Below are 16,562 nucleotides of genomic sequence, written 5' to 3'. Positions count from 1 at the left end.
CCATCTCTTGAAGAACTGTCCACAGTTTATGGTGATCCACACAGTCAAAGGCTTTGGCATAGTCAATAAAGCAGAAATAGATGTTTTTCTAGAACTCTCTTGCTTTTTTGATGATCCAGCGGATGTTGGCAATTTGATCTCTGGTTCCTCTGCCTTTTCTAAAACCAGCTTGAACATCTGGAAGTTCACGGTTGATGTATTGCTGAAGCCTGGCTTGGAGAATTTTGAGCATTACTTTACTAGTGTGTGAGATAAGTGCAATTGTGCGGTAGTTTGAGCATTCTTTGGCATTGCCTTTCTTTGGGATTGGAATGAAAACTGACCTTTTCCAGTCCTGTGGCCACTGCTGACTTTTCCAAATTTGCTGGCATATTGAGTTCAGCACTTTCACAGCATCATCTCTCAGGATTTGAAATAGCTCAACTGGAATTCCATCACCTCCACTAGCTTTGTTTGTAGTGATGCTTTCTAAGACCCACTTGACTTCGCATTCCAGGATGTCTGGCTCTAGGTGAGTGATAATTAAGCATACAAATAAATGAATACATATTTATCTCTGATGGCATGGATAGGAAATTGGCTAATGCTAGTGGAGGTTACCTTCAGTAGGAAACATGGCCGGGAGAGCTGGAGGGGAAGGAGATGTACTCCTTTCTGTATAATATTTTATCCTGTTGGAAGGTTTCACCACTGTTGCTGAAACCAAGTCTCCTCGATCCATTCCCCCTTTCTTCCAGGACATGAAAGCCCTGAATCTCAGCTGGAATCCTGCTCCCTGAAGGCAAGACAGCATTTCTCACTTCTTGTCCCAGGGGTCCATTTGATTAAGGTCTGGCCAGTGAACATCCTTGGGCTTCCCAGTGACTCAGTGGTGAAGAATTTGCCTGCCAGTGAAGGAGATGTGGGTTCTCCTGGGTCGGGAAGATCTGCTGGAAGAGGAAATGGCAACCCAGTCCAGTATGCTTGCCTGGAGAATCCCATGGACAGAGGAGCCTGGCAGGCTACAGTCCATGGGGTCGCAAGAGTTGGACATGACTGAGCGTGCACTCAGGGACCATCCATAACAGACAGCCCGGGCGAGGTGTGTTTCCCCACGTGTGTGCCCATCCACAAGAGGGTCTCAATTGTCACCAGCTGGCCTGAGAAGTTGAGGGGACATCTTGGGGGTTTGAGAGTAGGCCATTGTGAGCAGCAGTGAGTGTGTGGGTATTTGGGAGAGGGGTCACCGCGTGCCTGGGGGTCACTGTATCTTAAGATTGTGCAGGGCGGGCCCCCAGACCCCAGTGCCACCCCCGCCCCGGGCATCCAGGCCCTTGGGTCTCCGTGGCTCAGGAGTGTAACACGGTTCTTCCCTGGGAACCCCACGTCCCGTCTCCTGAAGGTCTGGGCCCGGGTGGGGGGGGGCAGGTGGGGGAGGGGCGCTGGCGGGGCCCAGGTGGAACCCCCGCCGGGGGGCAGTGATGCCGGGACGCTGGCTCACAGAGGGGTGTGAGGCCAGAATTTCCAGTCCTCCAACCCTGAGACAACAAAAGCGGAGCCAGCACGAGCCCCTGGTGCACTTTGTTTCGGGCGCTGCTGGAACCACTCGGTCCGAGTCCCCGTGGGCCGGGGCGGGGCCGGTGGTCGCGGGCCGCTGCCTCCGCGCTTTTGTCCCGGGGTCCCCGGGCGCGTGTGCAGGGAAGCCCCGCCGCGGGACGCCAGGGAGCTGCCGGGGCCCGCCCGCCCCGACTCTGAGCCCTGGGCAGCCCGGGGCCATCCCGCCGCCGCGCCTCCGAGGGTCTGCGCCATCCGGGCGAGTGCGCAGTGCGGGGCGGGGGGCGGCGGGCGGCGGGCGGGCGCTGCGGGGTCGCCGCGGGGAGGCGGAGGCGCCCCGCGGGCGGTGCGGGTGCGTTCCGGGCGGCGGGGCGCGGGCGCGCGCGCCGGGAGACCCCGAGGAGCCCGCGGCTCCCCGAGGGCGGCCGCAGTCCTCAGACCCTTCTGAGGCGCCAGGCGGGCGACTCGTGGTCCGAGGGCTCCTCGGGCCGCCGGCGAGCGAGCAGGCTGGAGGGCAGCGAGGAGGACTGGGCCGTGCGGGTGAGGGCCTGGCTGGGCCTCCTCCCCGGGCAGGTGCAGGAGGAGCAGGCGCCCGGCCCGGAGCCGCCCGGAGGTACGAGGGCCGGTCTGCGCGCCGCGCGGCGCCCATGGCGGACGGGCGCTCCGGGGAGGCGGCGGGGCCGGGGCTCCTTCCGGAGCGGCCGGAGGGAGCCCAGCAGGCTGGCTTGGGGAGCCTCGAGGGGAGCCTGGGGGTGCGGGGGGCCAGGAGCCCCTCCGGAGCCTTTCGGGGCACCAGAGCAAGCTGGCGAGAAGCGCGCCTGCCGAAGCGTCCTGGAGCCTCGGGTGTCTGCGCGCCCGCGCCTGCGGCCGGCGGGGCCCGGGAGCGCGCCGGAGCGCGCCTCTGAGGGGGGCGGCCTCTGGGGGAGACCGAGGGTCTGCCCCGGGGGCCAGCCCGAGGGGATCCTGAGTCTGGAGGCCGATTGCGGCTTTGCAAACGTCTGTGTCTTCATGCCCCCGTGTCCAAAGTATCTGTTTGGAAATAGGTGTTTCTGCAAGTTCGTACGTGCATGTGTCTGTGTGTGACTGGATTGTCTGCTCTTTCAATCTCCGTGAACCTGAATCTGCACGTTTGTGTGTGTGGATTTGTGAGCGGGTCTTAGCGTTTCCAAAAGGCCCGCGAGCTGAGAGGGTGTCTCTGATTTTCCAGGAATGTCTGTGACTGCAGTGTGGGTGTGGATATTTGTGTGTCTGTGTGCACGCCTGGGTGTCTCTGACGGTGTCTGGGAGAGACACGCCAGGGTGTCTCTCTGCATATCTGTCTGATTTGATTTCCTCGTAGGTTTCAATTTTTTCCAAGCCTATACTCCCAAAGGAGTGATTCTGAGGTTTAAAGAAAACCATCTGGAGAGTGTAAAGGGGAGTGACGGAGGTCTGAGAGGGGGAGGCCTCTGGGGGTGGGTCCCCATGTGAGTCTGAGGGTGAACCCTGGGGTGTCAGACAGAGGTGGTCTGGGTGTCCCATAGGGTGTCCTTTGAAATCTAAGTGTGCAAAAGTGTGTGTCCTCCGTGTGTGTGCCTGGAAGTGCCCGGTATTTGAAGCTGTATCTGCACATCTGTGTGTGTGTGTGTGTGTGTGTGTATGCGTGTGCCTGAGCTTCCCTGAACCTCAGGATGTTACTGCCCATCTGCGTGTGTTTCAGGATCTACAAGTGCATCTTCATTTGCACACGTGGGGCTCTGGGGCCAGGGGTGTGTCCGGGAGTTGTTGAGAGTGTCCACCTGTGAGTCCCGAGCAGGGGATCAGCTCCCAAGAGGGAGTCACTGTGTGTCTGTGATCCTGCAGGACCCACCCCCACCCCCGAGGGGTCCCCAGCACCCCCCACCCCTGGGTCTCTGAAGCCCCAGCCTCTGTGCATTTCCCAGGAAGGCCTGGCCTGGACAGTGGGGGAGGGGCGCTGGGGGGAGGGGCCATGCGCTGAGGTCCAGTAGGGACACCTCAGAAGAGGGACAGTGATGCTGGCAGGCTGGGGGTCTTCCTGGAGGTAAAGGCCCGGGACCCCCGCTCACACAAATAATGAAATTGCGGTGAACATTCCGACGCCTGTGCGGGTGTCAGAGACAGTGTTAACCACCTGACTTGCCGTTTGGGGTTTGTGGAGGGGGCTTGTGTCTCCGAGCAACCGAGCCGCGTTCATTCTCTTGGGTTTGTCCACAGGCTCCGCGGGCATCCCCAGAGCCAGCCCTGTCCGGGCGTCAAGGAAAAGCACCAGGCCCCCCATCCCGCTCGTGCCCAGGGTCGAAGAGAGACCCGGGTCGCGATGTCAATCTCGAGGTCAGTTTTGCGGCCGCAGTCTTGAAGGGTCTCCGCCTTTCGGGCAGGATGGCGCTGCAGGGGTCTCCGCGGGGAGCACAGGGGGGCACCCAGGGAGGATGTGCGGGGGCCTCCTGGGTGGTGGGGCCCAGGGGCGTGGGCTGGGGGCCACAGAGACCCGATGGGGTGGGTGGTGGGGCCCCTTGAGGAACCAAGCCTCCCTGAGGGCAGCCTCACCTTCTGAGCTTCCCGACCCCTCCCAAGTCTGAGGGTTTCTGGGGTCACCAGGAGGAACAAAGAATGCAGTTGGCAGGGGAGGCTGGGGTGTCTGCAAGAGGAGGTGGCGGGGACCCCCTCCTGGTCCCCAGGTTTTCAGTTCAGTCGTTCAGTCGTGTCTGACTCTTTGTGACCCCATGGACTGCAGCACGCCAGGCCTCCCTGTCCATCACCAACTCCCAGAGTCCACCCAAACCCATGTCCATTGAGTCGGTGATGCCATCCAACCATCTCACCCTCTGTCGTCCCCTTCTCCTCCTGCCCTCAATCTTTCCCAGCATCAAGGTCTTTTCCAATGAGTCAGCTCTTCTCATCAGGTGGCCAAAGTATTGGAGTTTCAGCTTCAACATCAGTCCTTCCAATGAATACTCAGGACTGATCTCCTTTAGGATGGACTGGTTGGATCTCCTTGCTGTCCAAGGGCCTCTCAAGAGTCTTCTCCAACCCCACAGCTCATTTTAGGGAGCACAGGGGCAGACCTGTGGACTTCTGAGTTTGTGGGAGGAGGCGGGACTTTGGGAGGGGGGCACTGCAGGACCCAGGAGAGGTGAGGTGGGGATCGTGGTCCAGGCACAGCCCTGACCAAAGAGAACATCCAGAAATTATTTCTGGGGGACAGTCCAGAGGGGAGTCTGGGGCAGGGGAACTTCTGAAGGCGTTTGGAGGTCCTCTGAGGACGCCTGTGATGATGTGCTGCTGAGTAAGGCCTTGGAAACGGGCCTGTCGACCTCCAGGGATTCTGGGGGGTCATGTCTGGTTGAGGGGGGTGCCTCCCAGAGGAGCGGCCTCCGGGGAGGTGCCGCAGGGAGCACCTCTCAGAGCACCTGGGGCAGCCAGTGGGGACGGTGGGCGCACTGCGGCATGTGTCTTCACTCTAGGGAGGCAGGGCGGCGTGTCCGCAGGCGGCTCTCGGTTCTTTAGAATAAACCTCTGGGCGCCCCTGGTGCCCCAGACGCCTGGAGAGCGTCCTGGAGAGCCGGAGCGCGGGAGAGGCCCCGAGGGTCACCGCGTTCCTGGGGGGTCGTCCCAGCTCTGAGGGCCCCGGAGGGCCAGCCCAGTTCTGAAGCCCACCTGACCTGGTGACCCGCCCCTTGTCCCTGTGCCTTAGCGGTTCGGTGACCCGGGGGGCTTCTCCCTCTCGCAGGGTTCCTCTGCCCTGGACGACCTGGCCCAGAAGGAGGCCCTGGACTGGTGGGGAGGGGCGCTGGGGAGGTCAGAGGTCAAGCTGGAGGGTCCCAGCATCAGAGACAGTGATTCAGGGAAGCTGGGTGGGAGCCGGTGGGGGGAGGCCCCCTGACTCGCCCCCCCCAACAGCGATAGAGTTGGAGCCAACACAGGACTGCCTTGGTCTGGGTCAGACTGTGTTCTCAACACTTGACATGCATTGAATCCTATTTAATCCTCACGTTTCATCATTCTGGTCATTTTGTGGAGGGGAAAGCTGACAGCACAAGAGGTTAAATACCCCCAAACTGGGGTTTTCCAGGTAAAATATATGATAAATACTTAAATGCAAATTTCAGATAAATAATGAATTACCTTTTAGTATAGTAAGTGAGTGAAGTCGCTCAGTCGTGTCCGACTCTTTGCGACCCCGTGGACTGTAGTCTACCAGGCTCCTCTGTCCATAGTACTGGAGTGGATTGCCATTTCCTTCTCCACCTTTTAGTATAAGTACGTCCCAAATATTCCATGGGATTTGCCAATACTGAAACACAATTTAGAAGAATAAATACAAAATGAATTTTTATGTCATTAGAGACATGAGCCATGCAGTGTTTGGAGATACTTATGCTAAAAAGTGATCTGTGAGTCTGAAACGCAAATCTTAGGGTGCTGTGTCTTTCTTGTTGCTGTTGTTAAATCTTGAGATCCCCAGCTAGTGACTGGCAGGCTGGCATCCCCCAGTTCTCACCCCAGACATATGGCCCACGTCCTGCCTAGGGTGATTCTGGGGCCGAAGTGATGCTGGGGCAGAGGTGAGCCTGGGCCGAGCCCCTTCCCTGCAGGGCTGGCCCCGCCCCAGGGCTAGGGCCCGGCCCCTCCCCTCACCCCGGTCCTGAGGGCAGGACTGAAGCCTCCTGTACCTGGACCAGGGAGGGCCTGTCTGAACCCCTTGGGCAGGCTGCCTGGTAGCCTTGGGACGGAGCTGAAACACGACTGGGACGGCTCCACGAGTGCACTTACTGAGTGCCTGCTGTATGCCAGCCTCCAGAGGCCCTTTGGATACCCAGTTAGCCGAGCTGCAGCTTCCTGGTCCCAGAACTTTGTGTCACAGTTGTTCTGGTTTTAAAGGGGGTGAGCCCCAGGTACCAGCCCTGCCTTTGTCCTTGCCAGGCGCCATGACAACCGCTCTCCCCAGATCACACCCTGGGCCTTGGAGGAAACCAGCAGGAGGCATTGCCAGCACGTCCCCTTGGATGCTGGGGACCTGGAGACGTGGGAGGGGATGGAGCTGTCTGAGTCCACCCGAGCTCTGAGAGCCACACCCAGGCCCCCGGGTCCACCGCCCAGGCACTAACTGTCTCCTGTCCGCAGGGAGCACCTGTAGTGCCGTGATGCTGCCTCTGAGCACCATCGGGGGCCAGGGAAGGGAGGAGGTGCAGACCAGGCCTCCGCAGAGAAGAGGTGAGACCCACGTGGGGCGGAATCTGTGGTCAGGCGGGAGTGGGGAGGTCTCCAGGGCACAGGCGATGGGGAAGCAATGACCCTGAAGACTGGCCCCAAGCCCGAGTGTCTGCCGCTGCTCTCTGAAGGAGGGGGCCCTGAGGGGCGCCCAGCTGTTGTAGCTGACGTGACGATGGTACGACAGATACTGGTCCAATCCACCGTGTCTTCCCCCATGTATTTTATCAAATCTGTAGCAGCTTATAACCATCACACAAAACACAGACATGCCTCTCCGTCGCTCAGCTTTGTAGTTCCTTCCCCAGACAGCTACTTCCCAGCTCCTTGTCCAGTCTTCCAGAATGTTCTATGCTCACTCATGGAGACAAGGATGTGCATGTATCTGTTACTGTGTATTTATGTCTGATATACGGGTGTGTACTGCACATGCAACTTCCTTCAGTGTTTGGTTTCATTTATTTCTGCTCTGACACAGAATCTTCCAGTCACAGTCCCAAGGCTTTCCACACATCCAGTCATGCATGCTTCACAATGAGGGAGGGACAGGAATTATCTCATTTTCCAGATGGGAAATCTGAAGGGTGAAAGTGTGAATAAACAGCTCACGGTGGGATCTGAACCCCTCTGGCCTGGGGGTCTTTGACCTTAAGCACCGTGCCCCCTGCCCATCTCTAGGACCCTCCCCCACAAGATGCCTGGTTTGTGTTCCAGCTGCCTGGGATTCCACGTCTCTCTGTGCTATATGTGTGCTAAGTTGCTTCGGTCGTGTCTGACTCTTTGCAACCCTACAGATTGTAACCCTGCCTGGCTCCTCTGTCCATGGAATTTTCCGGGCCAGAATACTGGAGTGGGTTGCCATTTCCTTCTCCAGGGGATCTTCCCAACTCAGGGATTGAACCCAGGTCTCCTGTGTCTCCTGCACTGGCAGGCGGATTCTTTACCACTGAGCCTTCAGGGAAGCTCAACCAGGTTCCTGCCGGTGGCCATTTGGGTTATTCCCAGTCTTTGACGATGACAATAAATGCAGATGGAAATAGGACTATACTTGGGTCACATTGCACACAGGGGAGTGGATCCAGGACTACATGTTTAAAAAGGGAGATGGCAGCGTCCGAGGGGACGTTTGCACAGGTGGCCTGGATGGTCCTCCAGAGAGGCCGGCTTCCATTCTCAGGAGTGGAGGAGTCTGTAAGCAAATAGATGGATTTGTGGGCAGCTTTGAAATAGCAGGGACTTTCACTCCAAATCGACATGTCTGTCTTCTTCAGGGAGACCCAAGTGTTTTCTGGAGAGACATGCCCACTGGCACCTGCGTATCAGCTGTGCCTTCCTCCTGGGCACGGGTGCCCCGGGGCGTCACTATCTCCAGAGCCCCTGTTGTCTAACTCCAGCCTCTCCACTCACTGACATTCCCTGTCTGTTCCCTGTGGACCTTCAGGATGCAACTTCACGCATCTCTGCAGGGACTGCTGTGTAACCTCCTGCAAGTGTCCTAACCTCTCTGTTTCCTTCTCTCTAAAGTTGGATGAATACAGTGCCCATCTCAGAGAGTTATCATGAACAACCAAACAAGCTAATACCTGCAAAATACTTAAAAGTGTGCCTGACACACAGCAGGTCCTCCACATGTATTAGCCATCGTCACTGGTTTCATGATGAACATTTTATTACTATCGAGTTTCGCAAGCCTCATCAGGTGAGAGGGACTCATGCCTCTTTCTTCCTCGCTCAGCCCTGCCTTTTGAGAGCACTACCGGTCAGCGAAGGGAGCCCGCCAGAAAGAATGCACGAGTGTCAGCCAAACGGGTGTCAACATGTCCCATGGTGAGTCTGCTTGTTTTCTCCTTTGACCAGAGAACCCTGGGCCTGAGAGGTCAGGCTTATCACCCACCCTCTCCGCCCAGCAGAGACCCTTGGGTGCCCGGGTGCCCCTTGCCCCTCCCTCGTCCCAGATGTGGCCCCATCCTATGAAGGGGACGGTTTTCCTTGAGGGTGCTGCCCTCTTTCCTGCCTCCTTCTCTTTGCTAATTCCAACCTCTGCTCCAATGTCACCTCCTTCATGAAGCCTCCCTTGACACTGCATCCCCAACCCCTTGCCTTGCTGAATTTCTTCAGCATTATTATTGCTGCTTGAGATTATACCATTTATCTATTTGTTCCTAATCTGTCCCCCTTACGAGAGTATTTCAGGGGGAGGATGGCAGCGGGAAGCCCCGTGTTGTTCAGTGACATGTCCCCTGTCTAGATCAGATAGATGTAACCCGTGTCCGGCACTGTATACACTCGGGCTGATTAAATGAAGGAATGAATTAGGGAACGGTCCCTCCTGCGGAGGCAGCTGTGGCCTTGTCCCCCTGGGTACCAGTCCTCCTTCTCCTGCTAACCCCCTTGACTTTTCTGGGGGACCACTTTGGGTGGATCTGATCCCATCCTCGGACCAGCTCCAGGTACGCCCCTGACCAATCAGAGCCGGCAGTGCCAAGGTTCCCGGTGATTGGCCCTGGGCTGGCACGTGACTCGCCCTTGGCCAATGAGGCGTCGGCTCTGTCTCTGGGCTTCTTTACAGGCACGCAGGGAGGCTGGAGGGACCCTGGTGAGAGGGTTCAGGGGAGGCCCTGGGTCAGATGCCTTCAAGAACGTCTTTCCTACTAGTGCCTGCAACAGTCGCGGGAGGACTCTTTAGAAATTATATTAGAAAAGAAAATAAGAGTCACAGACGGTATAAAGATCATCCAAATTCGCCAGTTGCTAACATTTTTTTCTATTTACATATTTTCTTTAATAAAAGAAATAATATATATGTATATTATAATATATATGTATATATTATACATATGTATGTATATTTATTACAGTATATGTACGCATAATATACCTAAGTGTGTATCGCCTTAGAAATACAATATTCTATTATATAGGGGTGGGCCTATTGTCACCTTCCTGCATTCAACCCTGATGCACACTTCATCTTATCCCTGTACTGGTTTTGATATTAATATGCTACATACTGTCCATTTGGCATTCTTTTCCCTCCAACACAAGGCCTAGTCTAGGGCAGAGATTGTACTTAGTAATGTATCTGTAGTTTTCTTTAAGCTAGACAGTCTCCTAAGCCTTGTTTGCTTTTTATGGCACTGACCATTTTGAAGTCCAGAGTCACACCCATCCCATATTGTGGTTTATTGGGTATATTTTTTACCATCTCCCTGTGAATGAGATTCAGGATAAGCTATGATCTCTGGAGCACCACCTGTGATGCCGTGTCCTTCTCAGAACATCACATTTTGATGCACATGAGGTCTGTGCGCTATCACTGGTGATGCGAATTTTGATCCATTGGGCCAAGATGCTTGTTCCATTTCTTCACTGAATAATATCTGACTTTCCCATTTCTAATAGGAGCTCATTGGAGAGACACTTGAAGCACTAAATAACTTAGAAGCAGAGAGAATCTGATTGGTCCTTCCAGGTCCTTTGCTCACCACTGAACCAATCATCAGCTAACCTAGAAGCAGAGAGCATTCTGATTGGTCTTTCCAGGTCCTGTGTCCTCCACGGAACCAATCAGCTGAGGTGACGCAGGACCCTAATGGCCCCAGGCCGGGTCACCTGACCATAGTAATGCGAAGGGAAGCAGATCCCTCCCTTTCCCCATACCTGGAGAACAGAAGGAAGGGATGAGGCGGTGATTCTCAGCCAGAGGCGGTTTGTCCCTCAGGGGACGCCTTCAATGTCTGGAAACATTTTTGTTTGTCACAATTGAAGGGGTCGTGCTAATGGCATCCGGTGGCCAGGAATGCTGCTTAGCATTTCTGCAATATTCAGGAGCCCCTGCCCCACCCACGGCAAGAAGGATCTGGACCCCAAATGTCACAAGTGGGAAGGGCTGGTAACCTGGGAATAGGAGAAGGACGGTTCTGCAGAGGTGAGGGCGCCGTGTGGAGGGAACACCGTCCTGCCCACCCCAAGCTTCCCAGGTGGCATCCCAGCCCTCTGAGGCTAAGGGTCCCAACTCCAGAGTCAGCGCTGGGTTCAAACCCGGCGTCAGCCACTACCAGCTGTGGGACCCGGGACCAGTTCTTGAACTCCTCCGTGCCTCAGTTTCCTCATCTGTGAAACAGGGCGGTAGGAACCGCACATGGGGTTGGTTACTAGGAGGATGAAGTGGGTTCACATCTGTGCTGCGCCTACCTGGGAAAATGGGCTTCCCAGGTGGTGCTAGTGGTAAAGAACTCACCTGTCAGTACAGGAGACACAGGTTTGATCCCTGGGTTGGGAAGATCCCCTGAAGGGGGGCATGGCAACCCACTCCGGTATTCTTGCCTGGAGAATCAAGAAGGTTATGTACTCACTTCTAATCCTGAGTGCTGCATGTTCCCCGCCTATACGTCTGATCAAATGCCAGAGTGGGAAAGCTTACCAGTGCCTCCCTACCCCCATTTCCTCATCTGCAGGATGGAAAAATAAGATCAGAGGCCACGTCGTGAGAATTAAATGGGACCTGATATGTCATTCAGGCTAAAGCGTCCTAAATGCTCAAAAACCATTGGATAGAAATAGCAGTCCTCCCAGAAATCACTACAGCTTCAATACTGCCAGCACCGTGGGTGATGCTTTCTATTGGGAAGAAGTGTTTAATTTTTTAGGAAAGCAGATGGTTTTAAGAAAACCAGCAAAGCAAACATTGTCACAGCTGACGGGTTTCCAGCTCTCACAAAGCGGCAAACATTGTTACATTTAATGATCCTTTTTTTTGGATTACCTTGTTCAGTCCTTACACGCCTCTGTGAGGGAGCAGTTACTTATAGTCCATTATACAAAAATGTAAACTGAGGCCAGGGAAGGGCAGGTTATCTGCCTCAGAATCCCCAGCTGTACTGGGCGAAGAAGGAATTCAACCCTAGGTGGGTCGCCCCTGAAATCCTTGCTCAGCCCCTCAAACTAAGGGCGAGGGGCCCCTCCCCCCAGGGCACTAAAGTTCTCTCTTCTCTCTGTTCTTTCCTTCCAGCCGGGTTTTTGCTTCACTTTCTACATGGATTCGAACGACTCCGAGTTTGATTCGCAACCTTCTCCTGGAAGTTCGAGAGCTGGCTCGAAGTACACCTCCCCTTCGAAGCCTCGTGCAAAGTATCAGGAGATCCAGGCCTGGGAGTGTCCCCTGTGCTGCCTCAGCGTCCTCTACATCTCCTGAATCCTGAGGACACCCCCGGCCTCCCGCTCCGGGCCACCCGCGCGCGCCCCAAACATGCATGCTGGGCTTCTGTGATGTGAAACCCCCAATACAGCGGCTTCAATAAACCCGACTTGCTGTCTCTCTCAAGGCTGTGGTCTGTGTGTGAAACTCCCAGGACCGGGGCGGTGCAGCTCCGTGGAGTTGGGCAGCCAGGGTCCTTTGACCTCGGTGCTCTGTGCCACGTGGCTGGAGAGGGCTCACCTCCACACCCAATCCACATTCTGGTTCGGGGCAAGTGGGGGGATGAGAGGGGAAGACACGTTTCAGTCCTTCAAAGGGCGACTTCTACAAGAAGCCCAAATAACTTTTCCTCACAGCTCATTGGCCAGAGACGGTCACATGGTGACATCTAGTTGCAAGGGATGCTGGGAAGTGTAGTCCCTAACCGGGGAAGCCTGTGTCACGTAATAGCTGCCCTCCTCAGAGCAAAGTTGTGTATGTACGTAGTGCAACTCCGCAACCCCGTGGACTGTAGCCCGCCAGGCTCCTCTCCGTAGGTTTTTCCAGCCAACAATAGTGGAGTGGGTTGCCATTCCCTTCTCCAGGGGATCTTCCCGACCCAGGGATTGGACCTGCATCTCCTGTGTCTCCTGCATTGCAGGCAGACCCTTTACTCACTGAGCCATCAGGGAAGCCCTTTTATAGCAAAGGAGAATGGCTATTGTTTCCATCACTGACGAGATCTGTTATATTCATTTATCCCTAGCAGCAGGCTGTGGTGATTACGCGAGTGAATAAACTTATTCTTCAGTTCTATATCTCTCTCCCACTGACTAGGCTCTCCTCCCTTTTTACACAAATATTTAGAATGATGAACATTTTAGAGTACCATCCATGTGGGAGGCACTGAGCTAATGTCTTCACACATTTTGATTCCCTTAATTGCATTCTATTATTATCCCTCTTTCTGAGATAAGAGAACAAGGCACAGAGAGTCCACATCACTTGCTTCAGGTCACACAGATCAGAAGGAGCCAAGCCAACATTCAAACCCAGGCAGGCTGGCTCCAGAGTCTACGGCCTTAACCATCATGGTATCCGCCTCACAGAGGTGGAGACGGGGAGATTCCCAGATGGCCACACACCTGTGAGTCAAAGAGCCTCTTTCAACACTCAGACCTTCCAATTCCCTTCACATAACTCTTCAGATGCTGCAGAAATACTTGGAATATGTGTGTAGCATGTATCTGTAGCCACAATAGTGCCAGTTAACAACCACCACTACAAAATCCATAGAATTCTTCACTGAGGTGAAAACACACAACGTGAGAGCTGTGAGTTTTCATTTTATCTGGGTGATTTAGTGGGGATTATAGCCCAGGAGACAGCCTCTCGGAGAGCTGTGAGGAGCTGCTCCAAACAGGTAAGTGAGAGGTCAGTTTACATGGGATTTTTGGAAAAGGGGCCCATGCAATCACGTGCACCCCTCATTACAAAGTTCATGTTGGTTATGATGCATGGACATCTCCATTAAAGAATTAAAGGCTGTAGTTCTTTTCTAAGTAAAAGGTTCAGGTTGGGCAGAAATGTGAACAGATATGCTTTTTAAAAAATATATAGTTTATGAAATTTTAAATCCTGTGAAGTAAAATATAAAAATAGTAATATATTCTTGATATATGTGCAAAATTTGAAACAACCACCTTTAAAAACAGCTTTCATGAGCCTAGGGATCTTTCCTATAAATTAGGGGTCATTTTCGTTCCTATTTTATAGGACTCTGGTGAAGGTTACTTGAGCTCATCTATGTAAAGTGCTCAGTACCACACCTGACAGATGGAAAGTGCCCAGGAAACCAGTCATGACACAGATCCTTCAGTGACCATGGAATTGCATTTGAGAGGGATCCGGGTTTAATTTTCTTGCCTCCAGCACAATAACTTCATGTGGATCCTTCAATGTAAAGGAATCCAGGACATTTCAGGGGCCCAGCTTGGCCAGTGGCTACTGCACTGGACACCACAGATACAGAACATTTCCATGGTCACCGACGGATCTGTGTCAGTACTGGCTTAGATCTCTTGTGCTGTGCTGAGTGCTCAGTCCTGTCCAACTCTTTGCCACCCCATAGACTGTAGCCCACCAGGCTCCTCTGTCCATGGAATTTTCCAGGCAAGAATACTGGAGTGGGTTGCCATTTCCTTCCCCAGAGGATCTTCCTGATCCAGGGATTGAACCCGCAACTCCTACATCTCCTGCACTGCAGGCAGATTCTTCACCAACGAGCCACCAGGGAAACGCTTTAGATCTCTTAGATTATCAGAATGATCATACAGTGCAGCCTTCAGAAGTGAGGCTGTGCGCTCGCTGCTGGGAGAGCCTGAAGGAGCACAGTCTCATGGAGCAATCTCATCGGTGGATCTTGGGGACTCTTGGCTCCACGCAGCGTCCTCTGGTCACTTTGAATCTCAGGGTGCCCAGTGCCCTGTCCACAGGACACCTCCCCTGCCTGGGCCAGATTAACCGATCGGTTACTGCTGATGTTAGATAAATGGTGACATTTCCCAGGCGCTTCCGCCTGTCACTCATGGCGCTGAGCACTTTACTTAGATGAGCTCATGTAATTGTCACCAGAGCCCTAGGAAATAGGAGCTAATATGATCCCCAATTTATTGGAGAGAAAAGCATGGCTCAGAGGAGCTTTTTAAAAACACCGCCATTTTAAATTTTCTGCCAAATCCCACACTATGTGCCTATTTGTATGCTCAGTTCAGTTCAGTCGCTCAGTCGTGTCCAACTCTTTGTCATCCCATGGACTGCAGCATGCCAGGCCTCCCTGTCCATCACCAACTCCCAGAGTTCACTCAAACTCACGTCCATCGAGTCTGTGATGCCGTCCAGCCATCTCATCCCCTGTCGTCCCCTTCTCCTCCTGCCCCCAATCCCTCCCAGCATCAGAGTCTTTTCCAATGAGTCAACTCTTCACATCAGGTGGCCAAAGGATTGGAGTTTCAGCTTCATCAGTCCTTCCAATGAACACCCAGGACTGATTTCCTTTAGGATGGGCTGGTTGGATCTCCTTGCAGTCCAAGGGACTCTCAAGAGTCTTCTCCAACACCACAGTTCAAAAGCAACAATTCTTCAGCACTCAGCCTTCTTCACAGTCCAACTCTCACATCCATACATGACCACGGGAAAAACTATAGCCTTGACTAAACATTCAAATTTTCATAAAATATTTCTTGCTTTAAAGCAGTTTATCTGTTCACTTTTCTTCGCAAACTGCCCTTTTGCGAGAGAGCAGCTTGACTTTATGTACTGCAGGAGCTGGTACAGAAAATTCTCCAGGTCAGAGGTGGGCAGACCATGGCCATCCAGCCCCGAGCCTGTTTGTGTAAATAAGGGTGTGTTGACACAGCCACAGTCATCCTTAGGTAGGGTCTGGGATGCTTTCATGCAAAAGAGGAGCAGCTGCGACACAGACCCAGGATTCTAAAATACCTGCCACACACCCTCTGGCCAAGAAAGGTGACTCACCCGGAACTGATGAGGCCAACCGGAAATCAGTAGGGGTGAGGGCGTGAGAATGGTTAGAAAAGGAGGGAAACCCAGAACTTCTGTGTTTGAGCCCAATACACATGCTATTAACACATACACGTGTTTCTGCCTGTGTGGCATCTCTTCCTACTCTAAGCACAAGTTTAGAACCACTACTTACTCTTACTGAGCTGTTACAAATCCTAAAAGATGATGCTGTGAAAGTGCTGCGCTCAATATGACAGCAAATTTGGGAAACTCAGCAGTGGCCACAGGACTGCAAAAGGTCAGTTTCCATTCCAATCCCAAAGGAAGCCAAAGTCAAAGAATGTTCAAACTACCACACAATTGCACTCAACTCACACACCAGCAAAGTAATGCTCAAAATTCTCCAAGCTAGGCTTCAACAGTACATGCACTGAGAACTTCCAGATGTTCAAGCTGGATTCAGAAAAGGCAGAGGAACCAGAGACCAAATTGCTGACATCTGTTGGATCATAAAAAAAAGCAAGAGAATTCCAGAAAAATATCAACTTCTGCTTCATTGACTATGCTAAAGCCTTTCACTGTGTGGATCACAACAAACTGTGGAAAATTCTTCAAGAGATGGGAATACCAGACCACCTGACATGCCTCCTGAGAAATCTGTATGCGAGTCAAGAAGCAACAGAATCAGATATGGGAAGACAAACTGGTTCAAAACTGGGAAAGAAGTACGTCAAGGCTGTATATTGCCACTCTGCTTCATTAACTTATATGCAGAGTATATCATGCAAAATGCCAGGCTGGATGAAGCACAAGCTGAAATTAAGATTGCCGGGAGAAATATCAATAACCTCAGATATGCAGACAACACCATCCTTATGGCAGAAAGCAAAGAGGAAGGACAGAGCCTCTTGATAAAAGTGGAAGAGGAGAGTGAAAAAGTTGGCTTAATACTCAACATTCAAAAACCAAGCTCATGGCATCCAGTCCGATCACTTCATGCAAATAGATGGGGAAACAGTGACAGACTTTGCTTTCTTGGGCTCTAAAATCACTGCAGATGGTGACTGCAGCCATGAAATTAAAAGATGCTTACTCCTTGAATGAAAAGCTACGACCA

The 16,562-nt window shown here is 53.3% G+C and overlaps 1 protein-coding gene across 1 annotated transcript; it reads left to right on the top strand.

Annotated features, from left to right (window-relative positions):
* The first annotated feature begins 1,460 nt into the window (after nucleotides 1–1,460).
* On the top strand, nucleotides 1,461–12,067 carry LOC112580153 (collagen alpha-1(I) chain). Its single transcript, XM_025268331.3, has 6 exons — nucleotides 1,461–1,669; nucleotides 1,746–2,146; nucleotides 3,748–3,864; nucleotides 6,658–6,747; nucleotides 8,480–8,571; nucleotides 11,756–12,067. The coding sequence occupies exons 1-6, from the start codon at nucleotides 1,461–1,463 to the stop codon at nucleotides 11,936–11,938; spliced, it is 1,092 nt and encodes a 363-aa protein (XP_025124116.3). The 3' UTR covers nucleotides 11,939–12,067.
* Nucleotides 12,068–16,562: the final 4,495 nt, after the last annotated feature.

The sequence above is a fragment of the Bubalus bubalis genome, chromosome 18 (genome assembly GCF_019923935.1).
Source record: "Bubalus bubalis isolate 160015118507 breed Murrah chromosome 18, NDDB_SH_1, whole genome shotgun sequence".
NCBI lineage: Eukaryota > Metazoa > Chordata > Mammalia > Artiodactyla > Bovidae > Bubalus > Bubalus bubalis.
Note: the sequence above shows the minus strand (reverse complement) of the source record. Positions and strands in the feature narration are given on the sequence as shown.

Excerpts from the sequence above, each read along its gene's own strand:
- LOC112580153 (XM_025268331.3), top strand. The coding sequence starts at position 1,461 with ATGCCGGGACGCTGGCTCACAGAGGGGTGTGAGGCCAGAATTTCCAGT. Across the intron at positions 3,865-6,657 it reads GTCGCGATGTCAATCTCGAG|GGAGCACCTGTAGTGCCGTG; the intron begins GTCAGTTTTGCG and ends TCCTGTCCGCAG. Across the intron at positions 6,748-8,479 it reads CAGGCCTCCGCAGAGAAGAG|CCCTGCCTTTTGAGAGCACT; the intron begins GTGAGACCCACG and ends TTCCTCGCTCAG.